Source organism: Rhinopithecus roxellana, chromosome 5, assembly GCF_007565055.1.
Source record: "Rhinopithecus roxellana isolate Shanxi Qingling chromosome 5, ASM756505v1, whole genome shotgun sequence".
In the NCBI taxonomy this organism is placed as follows: domain Eukaryota; kingdom Metazoa; phylum Chordata; class Mammalia; order Primates; family Cercopithecidae; genus Rhinopithecus; species Rhinopithecus roxellana.
Window position 1 is genome coordinate 126,080,140 of NC_044553.1, and position 25,552 is coordinate 126,105,691.

Genomic DNA, 25,552 nt, shown 5'->3' on the forward strand with positions numbered 1-25,552 from the left:
GGGTGATCTCGATCTCCTGACCTCATGATCTGCCCGTCTCAGCCTCCCAAAGTGCTGGGATTACAGGCATGAGCCACCACGCCCGGTTTTTTTTTTTTTTTTTCTTGAGATGGAGCCTCGCTCTGTCGCCCAGCCTAGAGGGCAGTGGCACAATCTCAGTTCACTGCAACTTCTTCCTCCCGGGTTCAAGCAATTCTTGTGCCTCAGTCTCCAGAGTGGCTGGGATTACAGACACCCACCCAGCTAATTTTTGAATTTGTAGTAGAGACAAGGTTTCATCATGTTGGCCAGGCTGGTCTCAAACTACTGACCTCAGGTCATCCGCCTGCCTTGGCGTCCCAAAGTAATGAGATTACAATCATGAGCCACCATGCTAGGCCACTTAGCATAATTTTCAAGGTTCACACAGGTATCACTGTTTTGTTCTGTTTATTGCTGAATAATATTCCGTTACATGGAAATATTACTTTGTATGTATCCATCCATCAGATGATAGACATTTGGGTTATTTCTACCTTTTTGCTATTAATAAAGTTGTTGAGAACTACTACTTCCTGTTTTTTTTTTTTTTGAGACAAGGTCTCACTCTCACCCAGCTGGAGTGCAGTGGCAGGATTATGGCTTAACTGCAGCCTCAATCTCCTGGGCTCAGGCAGTCCTCCCTCTACAGCCTCCCAAGTAGCTAGGACCACAGGCACATACCACCATGCCCGACTAATTTTTAAATTTTTTGTGGAAATGGGATCTCACTATGTTGCCCAGTCTGGTCTTGAACTCCTGAACTCAAGTGATCCTCCTGCTTTGACTTCCCAAAGTGCCGGGATTAGAGGTGAGCCACCATGCCCAGCCTCTATGGCCTTTCATGTACGAGTTTTTGTGTAGATGCTGGTTTTCATTTCTTTTGATTGTATAGCTAAAAATGCAATTACTGGATCATAACAGCACATTTAGCTTTTGAGGAACTACCAGATAGTGGCAGCACCATTTCTCCTTCTTACCAGCAGTATGTGGAGGGTTCCAGTTTCCCCACATCCACACCGAACTTGTTACCATATGTCTTTTTGATTCTAGCCATCCTAGTGGGTGTGAGGTGGTATTTCATTTCATTGCACTTTTGATTTGCATTTTTCTAACAAGGAGGTTAAACATCTTTTTCTGTGCTTGTTGGCCGTTTGTGTGCATTATTTGGAGAAATGTCTATTCAGATCCTTTGCTCATTTTTAATTAGGTTATCTTTTTTATTATTGAGTTGTAAGAGTTCCTTATACATTCTAATATCAGTTCCTTACAACCATGGGATTTTCAGTATCTTCTCCCATTCTATGGTTGTCCTTTTAGTTTCTTAATGGAGTCTTTTGAGACACAAAAGGTTTTGATTTTGATTATGTCTAATTTATCTGTTTTTCTTTTTTTTTTTTTTTTTTTCTTTTTTTTTTTTGAGATGGAGTCTCGCTCTGTCGCCCAGGCTGGAGTGCAGTGGCTGGATCTCAGCTCACTGCAAGCTCCGCCTCCCAGGTTCACGCCATTCTCCTGCCTCAGCCTCCCAAGTAGCTGGGACTACAGGCGCCGCCACCTCGCCTAGCTAGTTTTTTTTTTTTTTTTGTATTTTTTAGTAGAGACGGGGTTTCACCGTGTTAGCCAGGATGGTCTCGATCTCCAGACTTTGTGATCCACCAGTCTCGGCCTCCCAAAGTGCTGGGATTACAGGCTTGAGCCACCGCACCCGGCCTGATTTATCTGTTTTTCTTTTTTTTTTTTTTTTTTTTTTTTTTTTTTTTTTTTTTTTTTTTTGAGACGGAGTCTCGCTCTGTTGCCCAGGCTGGAGTGCAGTGGCCGGATCTCACCTCACTGCAAGCTCCGCCTCCTGGGTTCACGCCATTCTCCTGCCTCAGCCTCCCGAGTAGCTGGGACTACAGGCGCCCGCCACCTCGCCCGGCTAGTTTTTTGTATTTTTTAGTAGAGACGGGGTTTCACCATGTTAGCCAGGATGGTCTCGATCTCCTGACCTCGTGATCCGCCCGTCTCGGCCTCCCAAAGTGCTGGGATTACAGGCTTGAGCCACCGCGCCCGGCCATCTGTTTTTCTTACATTGCTTATGCTTTGGGCATCATATGTAAAAAACCAGTGTGTAACCCAGGTCATGATTTACTCCTGTGTTTCCTTCTAAAAGTCTTTTTTTTTTTTTTTTTTTTTTTGAGACAGAGTCTTGCTGTGTCACCCAGGCTGGAGTGCAGTGGCGTGATCTCAGCTCACTGCAACCTCTGCCTCCCCGGTTCAAGCGATTCTCCTGCTTCAGCCTCCCACGTAGCTGGGATTACAGGCATGTGTCACCACACCCAGCTAATTTTTGCATTTTTAGTAGAGACAGGGTTTCACCATGTTGGCCAGGCTGGTCCTGAACCCTTCACCTCAGGTGATCAGCCTATCTTTGCCTCCCAAAGTGGTAGGATTATAGGCGTGAGCCACCGTGCCCAGCCTCTTCTAAAAGTTTTTAGTTTTAGCTCCTAATTGAAATGTATTTTCCACTTTGAGTGGATTTTTATACAATGTGTGACAGGTTGTGTCAGGAGCCCTGCAGACTACCCTCCATCCCCCCGACTGGCTGGGAGGACTCTCAGGGCTTGGTAGTTGTTGCACTGAAGGTTATGACTCCTTGCAGCCAAAAGAGAGAGTCAGATCAGCAAAGGGAAAAGGCACAAGGGTGGAGTCCAGAGAAGCCAGGTGTAAACTTGTAGTTGTGCCCTGCTAGTGGAATTGCACGGGACGCGCTTATTTCTCCCAGTGATGATGTGTGACAGCACACACAAAGTGTGGCTCACCAGGGCAGCTCCCCAGAGCCTTGGGATCCTGGGTTTTTAGTGGGAGCCAGTCACGTGGCTGACCTTGGCTACTCAGACTCTAGGCCCTCAAAACACACACAGGAGGTCACCATTAGTCACCTTGTTAGCAGAGACTGTCTGGTCAGAGTGGTACAGCAGTAGGCTCTGGGTCCCAGGCACACAAAAACATACTGTCTAGGCAGGACACTCCCAAGGTTCAGAGCTGGTTCCTGGGATGGCCTCAGTCAGTCCTGAAGACAGGCCTTTCTTGGGGATGTGCAGAGTTTCACTCTCCCCAGCCTGCTGAATTAACCCTTTCCTGCTCGCGGGTCCACCTGGATTCTCTCGCATGTGCATATCCGGTTGTCAGTACTGTTTGTTGAAAAGATGGTCTTTCCCCATCGAATTTTTTTGGCACCCGATTGAAAATCAATTGTGAGTTAACTTCTGGACTCTTAATTCTATCCCATTGACTCTGTCCTCTGTCTATGAGTATTTTCTCATAGTCTCTTAATCTGTCTATAAACTGCTAATGTTCCCTTTTTCATTCTTAATGCTGGTAATTCGTGCTTCTGTCTTTTTTTTTTTTTTTTTGAGACAGAATCTCACACAATCTTAGCTTACTGCAATCTCCACCTCCCGGGTTCAAGCTACTTCTGGCTAATTTTTGTATTTTTAGTAGATACGGGGTTTCACCGTGTTGGCCTGTCTGGTCTTGAACTCCTGACCTCAAGTGATCCGCCTTCTTCAGCCTCCCAAAGTGCTGGGATCACAGGAGTGAGCCACCGTGCCTGGCCTGCTTCTCTGTCTTTTTTCTTTGTTATTCTTGCTGGGCATTTATTTTGAGCTTTATTTTTTAGTATTTATTTACTGAACAGCTTTGTCTTTGTTGATCACCCTTGATTATACGCTTGTTTTCTGTTTCATTAACTGTTGCATTTATTTGTTTATTTATTTATTTACTTATTTTGAGACAGAGTCTTGCTCTGTCACCCAGGCTGAAGTGCAGTGGCACCATCTTGGCTCACTGCAAGCTCCACCTCCCAGGTTCAAGCAGTTCTCCTGCCTCAGCCTCCCAAGTAGCTGGGACTACAGGCGTGCAGCACCACACCCAGCTAATTTTTGTATTTTCAGTAGAGGCGGGGTTTCACCATATTGGCCAGGCTGGTCTCAAACCGCTGACCTCATGATCTGCCCACCTTGGCCTCCCAAAGTGCTGGGATTACAAGCGTGAACCACCACACCCAGGTGCTTTTAGTTCTTTTTCTTCTATTTTGAGGGGAGTTTATTTTGGTGTTTGTAATTTGTGATGAATGTTTGGTAAGTATTATGATTTTTATCCTTTTTACTTTTCTAATGCAGGCATCTAAAGCTCCCAGTTTGCTGTTAACTTGCCTTTTCCTTCTTCCTGTAAGCGTGAATATGTAGTATTGTCATGTTCACTTAAAATGGGTTTTTCCTCGTTTGGTTTTTTAAATAGAACTTTTCTTTTTTTCTTTTTTGTTGATTAGAAAAGCAACATAAAATCATCAAACAATTTTCCAAAGTAAGCACGCTGAAAACACAGACGTGGCATTAGGAAGGCCCAGTGCCTGCGGTGCAATCACAGAGATGGCGCTGAGCAGCTGAGTGCATTTTCTTCCAGACTTTTCCCTTTCTAAAATTTTCATTATTTTAATTGCATATAGACCATGAGTCTTACATGAAAACAGTCTATTTGGAAATTCTTTACGTTATTGAAGGGTGAATTAAAAACAGACTGTCAACTTTTCCACCTGAAAATTTTATGAAAAAGAAAAGCACCAAAATCACATAAGTCATGTTTCATGTACTTGTCGGACACGTCTACATTTACCCATGAATCAGGCTGTTTATAAAGCCATAGTGAGGAACACAAAAGGGGTGAATAAAACCCAGAAAGTGATGGAGGGAGACTGTGAAGTCTTGGGGAAACACATTTGTGTTCTTGGTAAGCGAACTTCAAACCAACAGATTTATAATAAGAGTAAGAATACGCTTAGCCAAGCATGGTGGCCCCTGCCTGTAGTCCTGGTTACCCAGAGGGCTGAGGCAGGAGGATCGATTGATCCTGGGAGGTCAAGGCTGCAGTGAACTGTGATCATGCCACTGCACTCCAGCCTAGGCGACAGAGCGAGACCCTGTCTCAAAAAAGGAATCTGTCAAAAACTTGAAAAAAACCAAAAAACAAAAAAACCTTTTGAAATGATTACTGTAGACTGAAGAGCATTTTCAGATGCTGAAGTAGGGTTTTTGTTTTGTTTTGAGACAGCGTCTCGCTCTGTCACCCAGGCTGGAGTGCAGTGGCATCGTCATGGCTCACTGCAGCCTCAAACTCCTAGGCTCAAGTGATCCTCCCGGCTCAGCTGCCTGAGTAGCTGGGGCTGCGGGCTCATGCCACCACACCTGGCTAGTTTTTAAATTTTTTGTAGAGATGGGGTCTGGCCGTTTTATTCAGGCTGATCTTGAACTCTGGTCTCAAGTGATTCTCCCACCTCAGCCTCCCAAAGTGCTAGAATTGTAGGTGTGAGCCACCATGCCTGGCTGAAGAAGGGTTTTTAAGATTTTACCAGATGTATCAGTCTTAGGTACAGCATTCTAGTTAAAAACTAAAAAGAAGAATTATGTTTCTCCGATGCTATTAGATGTTCTGCTTTGGTGTCTTATACGTCAGGCGTCCCCACGGCAGGGTGGACTTGTGGTAAGTGTGTCTTGCTCTGCCTCACTTGCTGCTTTCAGAGAGATTTCTGGGTCTCACACAGCTGTCGTGAAGTTGGCTGTATAAATATTTATAAACTGCAGAAGCAGTAAGAAAGCTCACGCAATTGTAAAAGTCATGCTTGGTTTGTGCCCTTCAATTGTTTATTCAGAAAGTAATAAAGCACGGTGTAATTACAAAATTACTGTCTGGAAACAGGGAAATAATGAGCCCTGGCACCATTTTTCTGTCCCAGGAATTACTTCGGAAGCTCTTTGTCATGTAATTATGTTCCATCAAAGTCTTCCAGGCTTTTTCTGTGAATGGTAATTCAGTGTGCCTTTGTTGTGAACAATATGGGATTTGGGCTACAACCTCTTGTAACTTCTTTTTCTAGTTAATATCATGCCTGCTTTCCTGAGTCTTTTTCTTCTTTCCCATTTGAATTCCGTCACAGGAGGGTGTGCCAGGGTGGATGCGTGTTTCGAGTCAGATGCATCCCTGTCCTCCAGGGGCTCACGGTCTGATTGGGAGTCAGATGCCGGCACAGTTCCATTGACTACGACTTTGGAGAAGACGTTTTGGGGCAGGGCAGCTGCAGGGCAGGAACGCGGGAGGGCGTAGGAGAGGTGCCGTGGGCGAGGAGGAGCAGCCCCTGGCATATGCCAGGCAGAGGAGGCTTGGTGCCACCCTCAGAAGGCCGTCCCTGTTGCCGTGTCCCCTGCAGGTGATCGCCATGATCAAAGGCCTGCAGGTGCTGATGGGCAGGATGGAGAGTGTGTTCAACCACGCCATCCGGCACACCGTCTATGCTGCACTGCAGGACTTCTCCCAGGTGACCCTCCGGGAGCCGCTGCGGCAGGCCATCAAGAAGAAGAAGAATGTCATCCAGAGGTCAGCCTTCCCCACGCCCTGTGCCCGCTGTGCCCACACGTCCTCGGATGAACTCGGGTTCAAACAACAGGAGCGTTAAATTCTCAAAAATGATTTCAATACATTTATCTTCAACCTCCAGATGCCCTCTTGGTGAATTACCTCTAAAAGTAATGCATGGGTCCAATGATTAACCCAAACAATGGACAGTAAGTCAACTGCAGAGTGTCTGGGGAGTCCGAGGACCCTGGGACAAGGTGCATTTATCCCAGCCTCACAGTGCCTGTGGGGGTCTCTGCACGGTGGAGCCCTGTTGCTAATGAGGCTGTGTTCCAAACCAGTCGAGAGACATGCCCAGGCTCCGGTCATGTGGGTGACTTCATGTCCCTGTTGCTTACTGGGGACAGCCAGCTGCAGGCAGGTGGGACCCAGCTCTGCTCCGACCAGAGGCTGTGTTCTGCCCTCTCCCTGCTCACAGCATGACTCAGAGCCACCTCACTGCTGCCCTGGGCTAACAGATGCGAACTGCAGCTCAGGGCAGTCTTCTGGGAGTAGTGATATTCTCCAGAAGGCAGGCTCCTTTTAAACTTTCCTGTTGGGCCAGTCCATTACCACATCCCTCCATGGCCCCCGGAGTAATGTGTATTTTCATGGGGGCTGTTCTGAGAGCCTGGTAGTTGGGCAAGGAGATGGTGTGATTGTGAGGCTGGGGGTCTTGGCCTCCGGGCCTTGCTGATCACTGGGTGGGGTGTTCAGTGTCCTGCAGGCCATCAGGAAGACCGTGTGCGACTGGGAAACGGGGCATGAGCCCTTCAATGACCCAGCCTTGCGGGGTGAGAAGGACCCTAAGAGTGGCTTCGACATAAAAGTGCCACGCCGCGCCGTGGGACCCTCCAGCACCCAGGTTCTCGTCCCTTGAGCCCTGCTTGCGCTCTCTCCCTGGGGACCCACCCTGAGCTGCGAGTGGGTGGGGCTGGTGAGGCAGGGGTTAACTGAGGTCCCCGCTGCCCGCTCAGGCAGGGAAAGCGGCGCGCGCCTGTGGTTTCTGCTGCTTCTCTGTTTCCTACCCAAGTGAGTCGGGAGCGTGAGCGAGTCGTGCCTTGATTGTCAGATGTGTCACGTGCACTAAGAAGGATTCTGACTCCATTTCAACTCCCGTCCCAAAAACGTGGGCACACGTCCACATGTCCATATTCGTTCTGTGTTTCTCGATGGGGTTTGAATGTCTGTAATCTTGACGTTGGGTCTGCAAATGACCCTCCTACAGATGGAGCGTGGGAACTGAGGTGCTGCTTGCGTGTCCTCTTGCCGTGGTCCTGAGCTGCCCACTGTCCTGTCTCCTGGTGTGTTCAGGCCTCCCCGAGGTGCTTCTCACGACTTTCACACCCGGTTTAATCCACACCGCTGCGTCTGTCCTCCGTCCTGGGGCTGGTGTTCTCCCTCATCCCTGCTGGAGGCTTTTAATCTCTTCTGCCACTCTTCCGGAAAGTCACCAGCAGTGCACGCTGCTGGCTCTGCAGGAGGGTCAGGGGGACGGCCCTCGGCCTGTGCGTGGTGCCGGCCCCCCTCCCCGCCTCCCTCTGCGTGCGTCCCGTGTCCCTGCCTGGGGTGTGTGTGTCGCGTGACTAACGTCTCTCTCCTGCCTCTCCCTCCTGTCTGTCCGTGTCTAGCTCTACCTGGTGCGCACCATGGCCGAGTCCTTGGGCTCTGCCGAGCTGCTCAGGCAGCTCAAGTCTCTGGGCATGGAGAGGCTCTTGCATGCGGTTAACACGTTTCTGAGGCAGTCGTGCACCTACCTACCCCTTTTAACCTTTGGTGGTAAGACATCATTTGTTTCTCTTGACGTTTGTGGCACGGAGGCGAGCGGCTATGCTGCGAGCTGTTCTTTCCCCGAAGCAGCAGCAACGTGGCCGCGTAGACAGGCGCCCGGACCCCTCGGGGAGCTGGTGCGGGGCCCTCCCGGCCAGGGCATAGCAGAGCAGTCCTTCTCTTGTGGGCTTTCTGAGTTTGGCGTAACTAATGTACCGTGTATATTTTCTCCCCCACAAATGTTTCCTTGGATAATCCAGCTTTACATGGTGAGAACCATGCTAGAGTCCCTCATTGCAGACAAAAGTGGTTCCAAGAAAACCTTGAGAAGTAGCCTTGAGGGGCCCACCATATTGGACATAGAAAAATTTCATCGAGAGTCATTCTTCTACACTCACTTGATAAATTTCAGTGGTAAGAGATACTGCTGACCAGCATCCGGCCCGGCATGTCCTAACACCACTAACACCGTCTAGTGCTTCCGCCTGCCTGACCACCCCCGCCCCGTCCCTTGGTGCACCCAGACGGTGACTCGTCCTGCCCTCTGTGGCGGCAGCTGCACGTCCCTGGCCTGAGCTCGCTCCACAGGGCGTGGCCCCTACAAGGGTATGAGCTGAGGAGCCTGGGCTGGCCCTGCGACATGAACAGAAAATCTTTTCAACCCGTGTGGAGTCAGAAACACAGACGAATGTAATGTGGTGCCTGAATTGAGACACAGGCATTGATAAATACCAGAAATGGCCCCCGCAGTCCATGACGTGGGAGAAGGTAGCAGGTGCCCTGTGCCAGGCAAGCCTATCCTGGGTGACGCCCGGCCACCTTGACCGGCCACCTTGACTGGCCACCGGTGGGTGCGCTCTCTGCCCTCCGTGTGTCTGCCCCGTGTCCTCATCGAGTCGTCCGTGTCCACCTCTTGCTCAGAACAGGAACCCTGCTGTCTTGGCTGGGGTGCTGCAGGTATTGGAGGAAATCGTACCATTTTTGCTGTTAACTCCATGAAAGGATGGAGTTCGAGCATGGGCTCTTCTAATCTGTCTCATTTTTGTATTAGCCAGACCTCCCTGAGGGTGCCTCTAATGCTGCAGCCTGGACATTGGTTTTTATCCTAAGCAAAAGTAAAGAAGTCCTGTTTGTTTTTTTGTTTTGTTTTTTGTTTTTTTGTTTTTTGAGATGAAGTCTTGCTCTGTCGCCCAGGCTAGAGTATAGTGGGGCGGTCTCAGCTCATTGCAACCTCTGCCTCCCAGGTTCAAGAGATTCTCCTCCCTCAGCCTCCCGAGTATCTGGGATTACAGGCGCCCGCCACTGCGCCCGGCTAATTTTGTATTTTTGGTAGAGACGGGGTTTCACCATGTTGGCCAGGCTGGTCTCGATCTCCTGACCTTGTGATCCACCCGCCTCGGCCTCCCAAAGTGCTAGGTTTACTGGCATGAGCCACTGTGCCCAGCCAGAAGTCCTGTTTTTATGTCTCATTTTGAAAAGAGCATTTTTAGGTAAAACACAGTGGTTCACACCTGTTAATCCTAACCCTTTGGAAAGCCAAGGGAGGAGAATCACTTGAAGCCGGGAGTTTGAGACCACCCTGGGCAACATGACGAGACCCCCATCCCTACAAAAAATACAAAAATCAGCTAGGTTTGGTGGCACGTGCCTGTGTTCTCAGCTACTCTGGAGGCTGAGGCAGGAGGATGGCTTGAGCCCAGGAGTTGAAGGCTGCAGTGAGCTATGATCATGCCATTGCCCTCCAGCCTGGGTGACAGAGTGAGAGAGACTCTGTCTTAAAAAAAAAAAAAAAAAAAAAAAAAAAACACTTTCTCCTGGATCCTACTGAAGGACTAACAGGGTTGATGAGGTGGCTTTATCTGCAGCCATGCCCAGCTGGTCCTGTCCCTAGCAGGGTTGGTGAGGCGGCTTTATCTGCAGCCATGCCCAGCTGGTCCTGTCCCTAGCAGGGTTGGTGAGGCGGCTTTATCTGCAGCCATGCCCAGCTGGTCCTGTCCCTAGCAGGGTTGGTGAGGCGGCTTTATCTGCAGCCATGCCCAGCTGGTCCTGTCCCTAGTGCAAGGCCCCGGTGACCCCTCCCCACTCATGTCCATGCTGCATGGCTTGGGGCTGAGTGAGAAGGAGCAGGCACCCAACACATAGCCCCTTGTGTCATCTCTGCTAAAGGTTTTTTTTTTGCTTGTGGGATATAACGTGGTGGTGTTTGAACCCTCCCAGAAACGCTGCAGCAGTGCTGTGACCTTTCGCAGCTGTGGTTCCGAGAGTTCTTCCTGGAGCTGACCATGGGCAGGAGGATCCAGTTCCCCATTGAGATGTCGATGCCCTGGATCCTGACGGACCACATCCTGGAGACCAAGGAGGCGTCCATGATGGAGTGCGTGTCCTGCAGGCCGGTCTCCAGCCTTTGTGTGTGGTGACCAGGGGTCTCAAAAGAGGTGGAGGAGGACGGGACTGTTTCATTTGAAATCATGTTTCTGGGCCTGCACAAAATAGCAAGACCCCAATCTCTACAAAAATGGGAAGACCGGGCGCGGTGGCTCACACCTGTAATCCCAGCACTTTGGGAGGCCGAGGCAGGCAGATTACGAGGGCAGGAGATTGAGACCATCCTGGCTCACACGGTGAAACCCCGTGTTTTGTACTAAAAATACAAAAAAACTAGCTGGGCATGGCGGCGGGCGCCTGTAGTCCCAGCTGCTCGGGAGGCTGAGACAGCAGAATGGCGTGAACCCGGGAGGCAGAGCTTGCAGTGAGCCGAGATCGCGCCACTGCACTCCAGCCTGGTGACAGAGCAGGACTCCCTCCCCAAAAAAAAAAAAAAAAAAATTGAGAAAACTTATCCTGGTGTGCTGGCTGTTGTGGGAGGATTCCTTTACCACAGAAGTTTGTGGCTGCAGTGAGCTATGGATTGCACCACTGCATTCTAGCCTGGCCACGTAGCAAGACCTTGTCTCCAAAAAAAAAAAAAAAAAAGGTCATGTTTCCTGGGGTAAAGCTTTAGAGATTAATACAAGTAACTAACCAGTTTCTTGGCGTCAGACTGGAACTGAGAGCTCAGGCACTAGAACCAGTCACATTCTTCCTTTGCATGGGTGCTGGCTGGGACCCGGGGACTCGGCCTAGACCAGGGAGATGGATGAACCTGGACCTTCCCCAGGCTTTTGTAGTGCAGGCCCTGTGAGGTGGCCATGCCCGGGAGCTGCCATGTGGGGGTCCTGTGGCCAGCCTCGTGTGTGACAGCCTCTGACCCAGATGAAGTGGGGAAAGGAGGTATTGATGGAACAGCTTTGTTTTGGGGGTCAGGACTCTGGACCTAGATGGAAGGGTCAGTCTTTCAAAATATGAAGTCCATGGAAGGGAAAGTGTTTGGAAAAGGGTGTGTCTCATGGTGGGCGACTGGGGAGCTGCCCAGCGGGTCCGTCTTCTGAGCACCATGAGTGGGAAGCCCCTGAGTTCCTCGTGCGTCAGTCCTCACACATCCCTCGTGGTGCCCAGGAGATGATGAGGACAGTCACCTTCCACTCTCTGTGGCTGTGGCATGGCCATGCCGTCTGTGTGGGCGGAGTCTCTGATGGCTCGTTCCACAGCATTGGGGTGGCGTGAGGAGCTGGAACCAGCTCGGAGGCCTCCTTCAGGCATGCGCCTCCTTGCCCCTGGCCATGGCCTTTGTCCAGATATGAGGCAGTAGGAGATAGGCCTTCAACCATGCGCCCATGCTGGAGATGCTCCTGGTCAGCTGTGGGATCCAGGATCTTCACCTTTGGTTTTGTTTTTAAATGTTTAATGCTATCTATGTATTTCCGTCGGTGTAATTTTTTCTTTTTTCTTTTTTTTTGAGGCAAAGCCTTGCTCTGTTGCCCAGGCTGGAGTGCAGTGGCACAATCTCAGTTCACTACAACCTCCGCCTCCCAGGTTCAAGCAATTCTTCAGCCTCAGCATCCCAAGTAACTAGGACTACAGGCACGAGCCACCACGCCTGGCTAATTTTTGTATTTTTAGTAGAGATGAGTTTCATCACGTTGGCCAGGCTGGTCTCAAACTCCCGACCTCACGTGATCTGCCCACCTCGACCTCCCAAAGTGCTGGGATTACAGGCATGAGCCACCGCGCCCGACCACCTTTGTTCTTTTCCAGTCAGTTCATTTGTCCCCCTCCCCGCTCCCAACAGAGACAAGGTCTTGCTTTATTGCCAAGGCTGGAGTGCAGTGGTGCGAAGACAGCTCACTGCAGCTTCAACCTTCCAGGCTCAGGCGATCCTCCTGCCTCAGCCTCCTGAGTAGCTGGGAGTACAGGCGTGCGCCATCACACCTGGCTAATTGTTTTGTGTTTCGTGGAGATGGGGTCTTGCAGTGTTGTCCAACCTGGTCTCAAACTCCTGGCCTCATGTTACCTTCCTGCCTGGTCCACCTAAAGTGCTGGAGTTCATTCTCTATCTTTTTTTTTGGATAGGGTCTCACTCCTGTCACGCAGGCTAGAGTGCAGTGGCATGATCTCAGTTCATTGCAGCCTCGACCTCTCAGGCTCAAGTGATCCTTCTACGCTCAGCCTCCCAAGTAGCTGGGACTACAGGCATGCACCATCACACCCAGATAGTTTTTTGTAGTTTTTTTAGAGACAGCGTCTTGCCATATTGCCCACCTGGTCTCGATCTCCTGACCTCGTGATCCGCACACCTCAGCTCCACAAAATGCTGGGATTACAGCCGTGAGCCACCAAGCCTGGCCCTTGGAGTTCATTCTTGAAATAAAAAAAAAGCTCAATTTTCTTGTTGTTAAAAAAGAAACGCTATGTACTTGTAGTGAAATATTTTAAAGTCTGCTAAGTGAGAAGATGCAGGCAGGTGGAGGCCCTTGACCGTGTGTGGCCTTGAGTGAGTGTGTGCTGTCCCCAGGTGTCCTCACAGCCTGGTGGGTGTGGCAGCCACCTCAGGCACAGCCACCAGGGGCTTTCACAGGAGTACTGTGATGTTTGGAGTGAAAATTGTTTTTCCTTACGCGAGAGGTGAAAAGTGGAGTTGAGTTTCTGAGGTGGGGGGAGGCCATCGGAGCTGCGAGTGCGGGGCGGAGGCTGCTGGTGACTGCTGTGTCCTCTGCAGGTATGTGCTCTACTCCCTGGACCTGTACAATGACAGCGCCCACTACGCGCTCACCAGGTTCAACAAGCAGTTCCTCTACGACGAAATCGAGGCCGAGGTGAGGCCCATGCAGCTCCGTGTCTGTTCATTTCTCTCAATTAAATCTCCTTTCTCATTTTTTCTTCCAAATATTAAACTTTCCTTAAAACATAACGTAAACCGAGAAGCAAGCATGTGGGAGCGAGCCCTTCCTCTGTGGATCTGCTCCCGCGCTCAGTGCGGGATGTGCTTTTTCACTTGACCGCATGTCACTGCGGTGTCTGCGTCCTCATCTGTTTTCGGTTATGATCTTTGCACTGAAGCAACTCCTGTTTGATTTCTCTACTTTTTTGGTGTTAGATTTTATAAATAGCACTCTGCTGCACTCCCTGGCACGTTTTTATTTGCATCGCATGACTTCTATAGGACAAATTCCCACAGGTGGAATTCTCAGGTTAGCGTATGCACATATAAGGAGATGAACCTTATTCTCCACGTCGCCGCCTCTGCCCTCTCACAAAGACCACCTGAAAATGGTGCTTCAGGGAGATGCCACAGGTCCCCAGCCCTGCAGGATGGGTGGAGGGCAGATGCCCTTCCTGACCCTGTCTGCCGTGCACCCTAGGTCCTGGGTCCCGCTTGCCACCAAGCACAGGTGTTCTCCTCACAGTTCCAGGAGGTAGTACTAGTCCCGTCTGCACGTAAGGGTCTTTTGGGGGTGTCTCCTGACCAATCTCACACCCAGAACAGCCGCTTTGCCCCAGGGAAGGCCCAGGGGCGGCCCTCAGTGGTGTCTCCTGGAGTGCACAGTAGGTGGAGCTGTCCCAGGCAGGGACCCACGTGCAGTGCTCAGTAGCGCCTTGTGGTCACTGCACACGGTGAAGAGAGACTTGTTGATTCTCTCTTGCATTTCAGAGAATAGGAATATTTTTCTCCCTCAGTAAGATTGGCTCTAGCCTGGTTTTCTGTGGCTGTGTGCTGGTCACTCCTGGCCACACCGCAGCTTATTTAGTGTGCTGTTGTTGGACAGGAAGATTAGTTTCTTTTTCTTTTTTTGAGGTGGAGTCTCGCTCTGTAGCCCAGGCTGGAGTGCGGTGGTGCCATCTGGGTCACTGTAACCTCCGCTTCTCGAGTTCAAGCGATTCTCGTGCTTAGCCTCCCTAGTAGCTGGGACCACAGGTGTGCGCCACCACACCAGGCTAATTTTTTGTATTTTTAGTAGAGATGGGGTTTTGCCATGTTGGCTGGGCTGGTGAACTCCTGACCTTAAGTGATTTGCCCACCTCAGCCTTGCAAAGTGCTGGGATTAACAGGTGTGAGCCACCATGCCTGGCCTAGTTTCTTTTTCCTAATAAGAGCCTCAGGCCGGGTGCAGTGGCTCCCACTTGCAATCATGGCACTTTGGGAAGCCGAGGCAGGTGGATCACCTGAGGTCACGAATTCAAGACCAGCCTGACCAGCATGGTAAAACCTTGTCTCTACTAAAAATACAAAAATTAGCCCAGCATGTTGCCGGGCACCTGTAATCCCAGCTACTCAGGAGGCTGAGGCAGGAAAATCACTTGAAGCTGGGAGGCAGAGCTTGCAGTGAGCCGAGATCGCACCGCTGCACCCCAGCCTGGGTGACAGAGCAGGACTTTTATCTCAAAAAAACAAAAAAGCCTCAGTTAGTTGCCTTAACGAAACATTTTGTTTTTCACCTTGTTATTTGATCTTGCTTTAGGGAATCACACTATAACATGTGCTTTCTTTTTCTTCAGGTGAATCTATGTTTTGACCAATTTGTTTACAAGCTAGCAGACCAGATATTTGGATATTATAAGGTTATGGCGGGAAGGTGAGTATCTGGTGTGTGATTTTGATACAAAACGTTTCATAATTTGATCTGACATTCCCATTACAATTTGTAGTGTATGAAAAACTTTGTCTTCTTTCTGTACTAGTTTGCTTCTTGATAAACGGTTACGATCAGAATGCAAGAATCAGGGAGCCACGATCCACCTCCCGCCGTCTAACCGCTACGAAACACTGCTGAAGCAAAGGCATGTGCAGGTGAGCTGGGGCCGGGCCGTGGTGAAGACGTAGAGTGTGCGTTGGAAAGACTGAGTTTTCAGCTGGGTGCGGTGGCTCATGCCTGTAATACCAACACTTTGGGAGGCCAAGGCGGGCAGATCACCTGAGGTCAAGAGTTCGAGACCAGCCTGTCCAACGTGGCGAAACCCTGGCTCTACTAAAAATACAAAAATTAGCTGGGCGTGGTGGTGCAAGCCTGTAGTCCCAGCTGCTCTGGGATGCTGAGGCAGGAGAATCACCTGAACCCGGGAGGTGGAGGTTGCAGTGAGCTGAGATTGCACCACTGCACTTCAGCCTGGGCGACAGAGTTTTTTGAGAAAGAGCCGTCTCAAAAAAAAAAAAAAGAAAGAAAAATTGAAATGTCTTATAGCTAACTAGATTTTACTAGATATCAGCATGCCTTGTGACTGTGAACGTCCTTATAAATTATTAGGCATTGAAAGACACGCCCTTTCTGCTGGGTCACCTCACACTCAGGGAGCACCTGCAGCGTTCTGGACCTGCCCTGCGGCTCCTGGGGGCTGCATAGCCTGGAGTGGTCAGCCCTTCTCCAGGAGCCCAAAAGCCAGAGCTTAAAAAGAATGAAGGCCGGGCGTGGTAGCTCACCCCTATAATCCCAGCACTTTGGGAGGCCAAGGCGGGCAGATCACAAAGTCAGGAGATCGAGACCATCTTGGCTAACAGTGAAACCCCGTCTTTACTAAAAATACAAAAAATTAGCCGGGCGAGGTGGCGGGCGCCTGTAGTCCCAGCGACTCAGGAGGCTGAGGCAGGAGAATGGTGTGAACCCGGGAGGTGGAGCTTGCAGTGAGCCGAGATCACACCACTGCCCTCCAGCCTGGGCGACAGAGCGAGACTCTGTCTCAAAAAAATAAAAATAAAAGTAAATAAATAAAAGAATGGTGAGAAGCACTCATCAGCTCAGAACATCAGAGAAAACTTTCTCCTGGCCAGCAGAAAGAATTTAAAGATATACGGTGCTTATTTTTTACAGCTTTTAAAAAAATAATACACATTGCATGCCTGTATCAAAACATGTCATGTACCCCATAAATATGTACCCTTACTGCATACCCAAAACATTAAAAAAAGAAAAATAGTTAAAAGTGATGTTATATCGCACACACAAAACTAGTAAAATGTGGAAAACTGTAAAACAAAATGGCACTTAATTCTTCTCTCTACACCGATAATCACCATGCACGTTTTTGGACATTTTTCACCAGGGCTTTGTCATATTTTTATGTTGTCAGAACAACACTTAAGTATGAGTATGTTCCTAGTATGTTGAAATAGGGAATAATTTTCTCTTATTTATCATAACACCTGTAGAAAGACACACACAGGCTGCCGTGTCTGCAGGGAGATGGGTCCTGAACATGGTTGTAAAGGGTGTTGTTATTGACAGACCAGCTTCTCCAGGGTCTCTGGGGAGGCTTTTGTTGTTTTTGAGCTGCTCATGTCCACTCTTTCCCTGCCGTCCTTCTCTGTGTACGCCAGCTCCTCGGCAGGTCAATAGACCTCAATCGTCTGATCACGCAGCGTGTCTCAGCAGCCGTGTGTAAGTCCCTGGAACTGGCGATTGGACGATTTGAAAGTGAGGATTTGACCTCCATAGTTGTAAGTAATTTTACTTTGCCCTATTGATAAATTGGACTAAGGGTAGGTCCAGTTCTTGTATAGATAATAGAGATGCACTCACTGAGCATGGCCTATGCCAAGCCTCTTTTGCAGCATCTACACTCATGTTCACAATGCTAAATCGATTTTAATGATCACATAACCCCAGTCTTGAAAAGAATCGTTAACTATGGCAAAAGGTAGCACACCGCTTAATAACATGTTTACATTTTAGTATTAACGAGCTAGGAGATAAAAATGTTTGACTTTGACCAGTGTGGTGGCTCATGCCTGTAATCCCAGCACTTTGGGAGGCTGAGGCAGGTGGATCATTTGGGCTGAGGAGTTCGAGACCACCTTGGCCAGCATAATGAAACCCCATCTCTACTAAAACTACAAAAATTAGCTGGGCGTGATGGTGGGCGCACCTGTATTCCCAGCTACTCGGGCAGCTGAGGCAGGAGAATTGCTTGAATCCAGGAGGCAGAGGTTGCAGTGAGCCGAGATCACGCCACTGCACTCCAGCCTGGGAGACACAGCAAGACTCCATCTCAAGAAAAAAAAGAAATGTCTTGTTTAGGGACCGAGAGAGCCCACAAGACCCTTCCTGCTAATTCCTCTACCCCTACATTTCGCTCGGCTGTCTCAGTTCATCTCAGCTCCAGGTGAGGTCTAATCCTTCTCCTGTTACCTGGACCTTCAGGTTTCCCAGTGAGGATGTGTGTTCGGGGCCAGCGTTCCCCCCTCACCCTCTCTGGGCCCTCAGCCATTTTTCGGCTGCCTCCCGGAGCCTGCAGAGCAAGCCGCTTCCTTCAGAGGGTCCGTGGATTCTCCTGGCTTTCCTGTTATGTCCCTGTGGAATTCCTTGAAGCCAAAGTTTGCAGTGTGAGTCTTCACTCGCTGCTCTGTTCGTCGGAGTGGGAGCTGCAGGTTAGACCCGCCTCTGTCTCTGCCGTTTTTCCCTGTGTCTCTGTCAGAATTTGAACACAGGAAGGGGCAAGACTAAGGAACAGGAAAACAAGCATTAAAAACATCTGAACTGGGGAACAGAGAAAAGTGAAAATGGATGAAACAGAAAAGAGCGTAAGAAAGTGGAAAACAGGCCGGGCGCGGTGGCTCAAGCCTGTAATCCCAGCACTTTGGGAGGCCGAGACGGGCGGATCACGAGGTCAGGAGATCAAGACCATCCTGGCTAACACGGTGAAACCCCGTCTCTACTAAAAACACACAAAAAAACTAGCCGGGCGACCTGGCGGGCGCCTGTAGTCCCAGCTACTCGGGAGGCTGAGGCAGGAGAATGGCGTGAACCCAGGAGGCGGAGCTTGCAGTGAGCTGAGATCCGGCCACTGCACTCCAGCCTAGGCGACAGAGCGAGACTCCGTCTCAAAAAAAAAAAAAAAAAAAAAAAAGAAAGTTGAAAACAGTGGAAAGACCTACGTGTCACTGGAATGTTAGAGGAGGTGAGAGAGAGCATGGCATCACGGAAGATGAGAGAGAGCGTGGCATCACGGAAGGTGAGAGAGAGCGTGGCATCAAGGAAGGTGAGAGAGAGCGTGGCATCACGGAAGGGTTGTCTGAAGAGAAGATGGCAGAAAGACCTTAACGTGGACAGAAGACACCGGCCTGCCACTGAGGTGCGCCACCCAACTGCACATGCTGGAGCCAGGGCCGGAGCCACAGGGGGACCTCTGAGCGGGACCCCGAGCCACAGCTCTGTGGATCACCTGACCACCCCCAACTCTGACCCTCGGCCTCGGTGCCTTTGGATCTTGAGGATGTGATCAGAGCTAGTGTGCAGTAAGCCTGAGCGGGCTGGTTGTCTTCCCTTCTCCAGTGCACGGTCAATGGTCCATGGCCACACATCCGTTTCCATTGGGGGAACCAGGGGAGGGTTTACACTATGCGTTTTCTAACAAAATGCGTGAGGTCCTTTCTCCCCTTCACCCAAGGAGCTCTGGGTCTGAGAACTGGTTGAGGAGCCGTGATTTCTTGTATGGTGATTGAAGTTAGGGTTGTACTGGGTAGGCCTAGGGCTTTTCCCTTTATCCAGACCAAATGAGGCTTCCAAAGGCTGGTCGTTTGTGCCAGCCCTGCTAGTCCACACTGGCACTCCTGTGGGTCAAGCCATTTGAGTTCACGTGGGTTGTGCTGCCCACCACCTGGCACCATTGGAGTCAAGGAGCCCCGGCTGATGGCCTACAGAGGATAACTTAGAACTCTTCAAAGATGCCTTAGGTGAGATTGGGATTGACGCTGCTGACTCTGGAATTGAATAAATCAAAATTCCCTCCGAAGACAAAGCTGCCCATGGGAGAAGCTGCTGGGAATAGCATGTAAGCTGTAAGGGCTAGGGTCGTGGCGGAGGGGAGCCTGAGAGGCAGGTCTCAGAAGGTTTGAGCCAGCGCTGTTACTGTTGGCCCTGACCAACCCCTCTTCCTGTTCAGAAGCGTGAGGGAGCTTATTTCACTTCCAGTCGAGCCGCAGGTAAGGATCATGGTCCAATCCCCTTTAGACGTTTTACAGCAAAAAAGAAAATGGAAGTGCACAGCATTGTCCCTGCAGGCAGCGGAGGCACGCCAGACACCCCCATGGACCGTGCAGACTGGAACCTCGTTTTTCACCGTCAGCTGAAAGAGATTAAGCAAGTAGTAGCTGCTGTGAAAGAATAATATAAATCAAAATTTTTAGAAAGCCAGAAATAGGCTAGGCACGGTAGCTCACACCTGTAATCCCAGTACTTTTGGAGGCTGAGGTGGGTGGATTGCCTGAGGTCAGGAGTTCAAGACCAGGCTGGCCAACATGGTAAAACCCTGTCTCTACTAAAAATACAAAAATTAGCCAGGCGTGGTGGTGGGCACCTGTAATCCCAGCTACTTGGGAGGCTGAGGAAGGAGAATTGCTTGAACTCAGGAGGCAGAGGTTGCAGTGAGCCAAGATTGTGCCATTGTACTCCAGCCTGGGTGACAACAAGACTCTGTCTCAAAAAAAAAAAAAAAAAAAAAAATCCAGAAATAAGCTTACAGGAAAAAAGAAAGTTTTGAAAAGAGAAGTGATGAAAACTCATGAAAAAAATTGAAAAGAAAAAGAGATTTCAAAACTGCAGACCTACACCAGAAATAACACAATGGATGATGACTTAGAAATAAGAATGAAGGCCAGGCGCGGTGGCTCACGCCTGTAATCCCAGCACTTTGGGAGGCTGAGGCGGGCCGATCACAAGGTCAGATCAAGACCATCCTGGCTAACACGGTGAAACCCCGCCTCTACTAAAAACAAAAACAAAAAATTAGCAGGACGTGGTGGCGGCGCCTGTAGTCCTAGCTACCCGGGAGGCTGAGGCAGGAGAATGGCGTGAACCCAGGAGATGGAGCTTGCAGTGAGCTGAGATCATGTCCCTGCCCTCCAGCCTGGGTGACAGAGCGAGACTCCGTCTCCAAAAAAAAGAAAGAGGTACATTTTTAAAAGCAAAAAGAAATTAAAGCAAATTTGAGAGGAAATGATGCTGTCAAATGATCATCATGATGGAGGATAAAGGGTCAACGTACCTGTCATACAGGTTCCTCAAGAAGAAAACCAAAGCAGCGGAACAGGGCTGACTGGCGTTCACTTCAAGAAAATGTTGGTAAAATAGAAGACGCGTTGAAAGTGTCTATTAAAAGCATACAGCATGTACTCGGTAAAACCGATCCCAACTGGTCAACACTTAGAAATATGGCATCGTAGACTGGTTGAAGATTAGAAAAAAAATACCAATATGTTAAAAATGGTATTGCAGGGAAAGTTTTGGACTTTCCAGATGAGGAAGAAGTCCTTGGGCTGTCTGAGCAGGGCAGGCAGGGAAGGAAAATCCGATTGTCCTCGGACCTTCGCCGGAGCCAAGGAAAGGAAGTGTGAATCGAGGGTTTGGTCGCCGGTCAAATCGACCTTCTGAGAATAAAGGCTGCAGACAGATGGTCACGAACGTGCCAGGGCTCGGAGGATTGTTCGTTCCTGGAGAACAGACCTTGGCTGGCAGACACTGGGCGCTGGCGGGCACCGTGCGTGTCCCTGTGAGCATCTCTGCACTGCGGAGCAGGGCTCTGCGTGTTCGCCGTTGGAGGCAAACGGGTTGGGACTCAGAGACCTGGAGCGGCCTTTTTTTTGCGAGTGTAATTTGGTACAGGCCATGGTGTTTCTGTTGGCATCGGCCAAATATGATTTTGAGTAAAATTTTAGTCAAAGCTTTGACCGAGGCCATGACTGTCCAATAGAAATAGAATGCAAGTCAGATCCGTAATTTGAAATTTTCCCATGGTCACATTAGAAAAGAAAATAGGTGAAGTTATTTTCCATAATGTGCTTCATCCACTGTATCCCCATATTATCAGTTCACCACGTCATTCCTATGGCATTATAATTGAGGTGGATATTTGCTAGTCTGTTTCATCCTACTCAGTCTTTGAAATCTGGTGTCTTGTGTAGTGCCCCTCAGGTGGTGGCAGCTGTGCTCTGGCCCCACCTGCCACATTGGACAGTGCAGCCTGGACCAGCTCTAGAGCAGCACACATGAGGGGTTGCAAGGCCTGTGAGAACGAGCGCACCTGCCCTGCCACCCACACGTGCTTTTCAGTGTCTCCAGGCACCTCAGAGAAAGCTGGCTCAGCTCCAGTGCCCAGGGAGATGCAGCCACCGGCTGGGCTTATGCTGCAGGGCGGGGCTGGGGCTCAGCGGGCGCATGGGGGGAAGGGTGGCAGTAGCAGACCACACGTGCACTGCCTCACAGGGTGCTGGACGGCAGGGGTAGGTGGCGTGGAGGTGACTGCAGTGGAGAAAGGCGTGGCCCAGTGGGAGTGACTGCAAAAAGGTGGGGTGCCCTTCAAGAAGCAAGCTCGTGTCACCTGTCAGAGCCTACACCTGCTGGCACCGTGAGGCCTGGGTGGGATCAGAGGCCACTCAGCGCCTCTTTCCGGCCTGGACCAGCTCTCACCCACCCGTCTTTGGTCCCACAGGAGCTGGATGGCCTGTTGGAAATCAACCGCATGACGCACAAGCTGCTGAGCCGGTACCTGACGCTGGACAGCTTCGACGCCATGTTCCGGGAGGCCAACCACAATGTGTCAGCGCCCTACGGGAGGATCACCCTGCACGTCTTCTGGGAGCTCAACTACGACTTCCTGCCCAACTACTGCTACAACGGCTCTACCAACCGGTGAGCGTGCCCGCCATGCAGGCACCCACGGGAGGAGCTCAGGGACCCCCGTCCCCGCAGGCTTCCTCCATGGCACCAGGTCCCTGTCTCCCCGCTCTTCCCGCTCCCCATCACTTCTCAACATGAAGAGCACACAGGCCCTCGGGTGGCTTCCGTGTGCACAGGCAGCCTCAGGCCCACCCTCGCGTGGACGGTCGTGGCTTTGCACGTGGGGCTGGAATGGGCTGCATCTCCTGGCTTTCTGTCTGCTGATGGTAGAAGTGGGGTGACTCCTTCTCATGCTTCCGTGCTGGGATGTTGGGGTGTGGAGGAGCCACCCTCCCACCCACCGCCCATGGACAACGTGAAGTGATGTGATTGGTGGTGAAACGGTGGATGCTGGCAGTATCCTGAGGTTCAGCCTCGGGGTAAGCCTGAGTCCCGAGACAGCCCTGCCTTGGGCTCCACACACCGGGCAGCGGCCATTCTGGCTGAGGTTCCTTCTCTGTGCACTGAGTTCAGCTCCTACACAGTGTCAGCTCGTGCCAGGGACGTGTGTGTGTCACCCACCATGCCTTCCCATAGGCACCAGCAGCCCGGGGGGATGACTAGGGCACCAAGCAAGGTGCCTGGCCACCGAGCTCCACCCAGAGGCAGAGGAGTGCAGGTGGTGCACGTGTGTGCACATGCGTGTGTTGGGAACACTTTTACAAATAAGTGCTTGTGCCTGCCCCTGGATCTCTGCATCCGCCCACATGTGGCTGAATTCTTACTGACTCGTAGGCCCAGAGTTTTGTGTCTGGGGAGACAGGATGCCGAGCTCTGATGGCAGAGGAGAGGAGTGGCTGCCCCGCGGCCAATCCTGCCTGCCATGGCTGTCGTCCATTCAGGACCCCTGAGTGCAGGGCAACGTTTCCTATGGGGCTGTGGGTCAGGCCCAGGTGCATTGCGTCACTGAGGCCATTCTCCAGGGTCGTGGCCACGCACTCGGCTGCAGGTGGCGGCACCTGGCTCGGTTTCCTCGGCTCAGGGGCCTCCAGGCTGGGCTGGGAGTGTCCATGGAAACCAAGCCGTGAAGACCACCATCTCTGTTTAACTCGCCTTTACGGTGTCGCTTTTCCTCAACATTTTTTAAAGATGTTTATGCTTGGAATTAATTGAAAAAATATTCTTACACAAGTAATGTATCAAAATTCTAGAAAAATGAGAAATCGGCCAGGCGCGGTGGCTCAAGCCTGTAATCCCAGCACTTTGGGAGGCCGAGACGGGCGGATCACGAGGTCAGGAGATCGAGACCATCCTGGCTAACACGGTGAAACCCTGTCTCTACTAAAAATACGAAAACTAGCCGGGCGAGGTGGCGGGCGCCTGTAGTCCCAGCTACTCGGGAGGCTGAGGCAGGAGAAGGGCATAAACCCGGGAGGCGGAGCTTGCAGTGAGCTGAGATCCGGCCACTGCACTCCAGTCCAGGCGACAGAGCGAGACTCCGCCTCAAAAAAAAAAAAAAAAAAAAAGAGAAATCATGGATACATAGATGAGGAAAAAATGAGTGAACGCCCCCAGAGGTTTCCTTGGTAAAAATGTATTTGTCCTCTGAAGTGAGGCACGGGTGGCCCTCGGCCCCTCCATCCCCCGAGTCTGCACCCCTGCAGTACCACATACATCACAGCAGCAGGGAGGGACGGCCAGCTACCTCCTTCCCCACACCCCGGGAGGTGACAGGAATGCTCCTGTGTGCAGATCAGCACGGTGCACCCGGTGCCGTGCGTGCGGCTGCTCAGAGCCGTCTGCTGGGGCCTTACACCCAGGCAGCCGCACTCGTCCGCACTGTGGGCGGCAGGAGGCCCCTGGACACAGGCAGGCTGGTTCCATCTTATCTGGAACCCACCTTTGTGTGTGTCACCTGTTTCCCCAAGAGACCCAGAGCTGCTGCCTCTGGCCACACCTGTTGGGCAGAGGTCAGCGTGCAGTGACCTGAGCCTCCTGGGTCCCTGGGGCCTGGGGACACTTGAGGTGCAAATCACAGGGAACCCTAGCATGTCGCAGGAGCATTTTCTGCAGAAGAGCTCTGGTTTACTCAGCAACCTCCACCTTCCGTGAGTGGTGGTAGAAGCCATTGTGTCTGCGTTTCCCACAGTCTTTGGTGGAATCAGGAAAGCTGTGTTATCTGGGAAAGGCATTTTAAAACAGGATTTTGTGTATCCAAGTTCTATGTCAAATCCTGAGAAGACACACAAAACCATGCTACCCGGAATTTTAGTCTCATGCCTGAGGGTTTTCTGAGAGCTGCATGATGCAAGCCAGGACTTTGCTTGCTGCCTCGACTAACTTGCGGTTCGTGAGCTATGCATGGTGGCTCTGGGAGGTGACCTAGGTTGTCTGCAACTGGAGTTTAACCTGTATAGTGGATAAACGTGAGACAGTGCTGCAGCTCTGGAGAGAAGCTGGCAAAAGGGTATTTCCGGGTCCAGAGTTAGGCCTCTTTTCCAGAAGACCGTAGATGGAGGGCGTGTCCTCAGCGGGGCGCACCTGGAGCCCAAGGCCGCAACTGTCCCCTCACTGCTCGTGGTGACTTCTGTCCCTGGGGTGAGGTGGTGGCTGCCAGGTGTCCCCACTGCCGTGTTGCCGTTTTTGTTTCAAAGTTATAAATAATTTGTAGGGAGATGACTTGAGATGGTATAAACAAACTCCCTCATTAAAATTTGACCCAGTCATTTTAACATCTGTTGATGATTCCTGCCCGAATCACTTATCTTCACACGGGTGGTTGAACAGCAGGGAGGTTTTTTTTTTTTTTTCTGTTTTCGAGACAGAGTCTTACTCTGTTGCTCAGGTTGGAGTGCAGTGGTGTGATCTCAGCTCATTGCAGCCTCCGCCTCCTGAGTTCAAGCGATTCTCCTGCCTCAGCCTCCCGAGTAGCTGGGACTGCAGGTACATGCCACCATGCCCAGCTAATTTTTATATTTTTAATAGAGACGGGGTTTCACTATGTTGGTCAGGCTGATCTCGAACTCCTGACCTGAGGTGATCTGCCTGCCTCAGCTTCCCAAAGCTCTGGGATTACAGGTATGAGCCACTGCGTCCAGCTGAGTTTCAACTCCTTCATTCCCTCTGCAGATACTAGCTGGAATTCTGCTGTATGTGGTAGCATTTGTTTATTATTTCCTTATTTGTACAAACTCCGGGTTATACGTTACTGTGGAGTTTTGAGGCTGGGGTGGGTGCGGTTTGGGCAGTGGGAGCCGCCTGGTTGGTTTCAGTCTCCTAGGGCCATCTCTGCCACTCTTTCTGTACCGCCAACCTTCTGCACCACAAGGTGTTCCAGGCTCATCTTGTATTTTTCCTGCTCAGTCCTTGCAACC

At 50.8% G+C, this 25,552-nt stretch overlaps 1 protein-coding gene across 6 annotated transcripts in view; it reads left to right on the forward strand.

Annotated features, from left to right (window-relative positions):
• The window catches only part of CYFIP1 (cytoplasmic FMR1 interacting protein 1), a 110,520-nt gene that overhangs the window by 53,004 nt on the left and 31,964 nt on the right, over nucleotides 1–25,552 (forward strand). For all 6 annotated transcript variants that reach the window (XM_030930318.1, XM_030930320.1, XM_030930315.1 and 3 more), the window contains 9 exons: nucleotides 6,263–6,429; nucleotides 7,165–7,312; nucleotides 8,478–8,631; nucleotides 10,435–10,591; nucleotides 13,313–13,409; nucleotides 15,091–15,167; nucleotides 15,274–15,382; nucleotides 16,904–17,023; nucleotides 22,012–22,211. In XM_030930318.1, coding sequence (XP_030786178.1) covers nucleotides 6,263–6,429; nucleotides 7,165–7,312; nucleotides 8,478–8,631; nucleotides 10,435–10,591; nucleotides 13,313–13,409; nucleotides 15,091–15,167; nucleotides 15,274–15,382; nucleotides 16,904–17,023; nucleotides 22,012–22,211 — 1,229 coding nt within the window. The remainder of the gene's footprint in view (nucleotides 1–6,262; nucleotides 6,430–7,164; nucleotides 7,313–8,477; nucleotides 8,632–10,434; nucleotides 10,592–13,312; nucleotides 13,410–15,090; nucleotides 15,168–15,273; nucleotides 15,383–16,903; nucleotides 17,024–22,011; nucleotides 22,212–25,552) is intronic.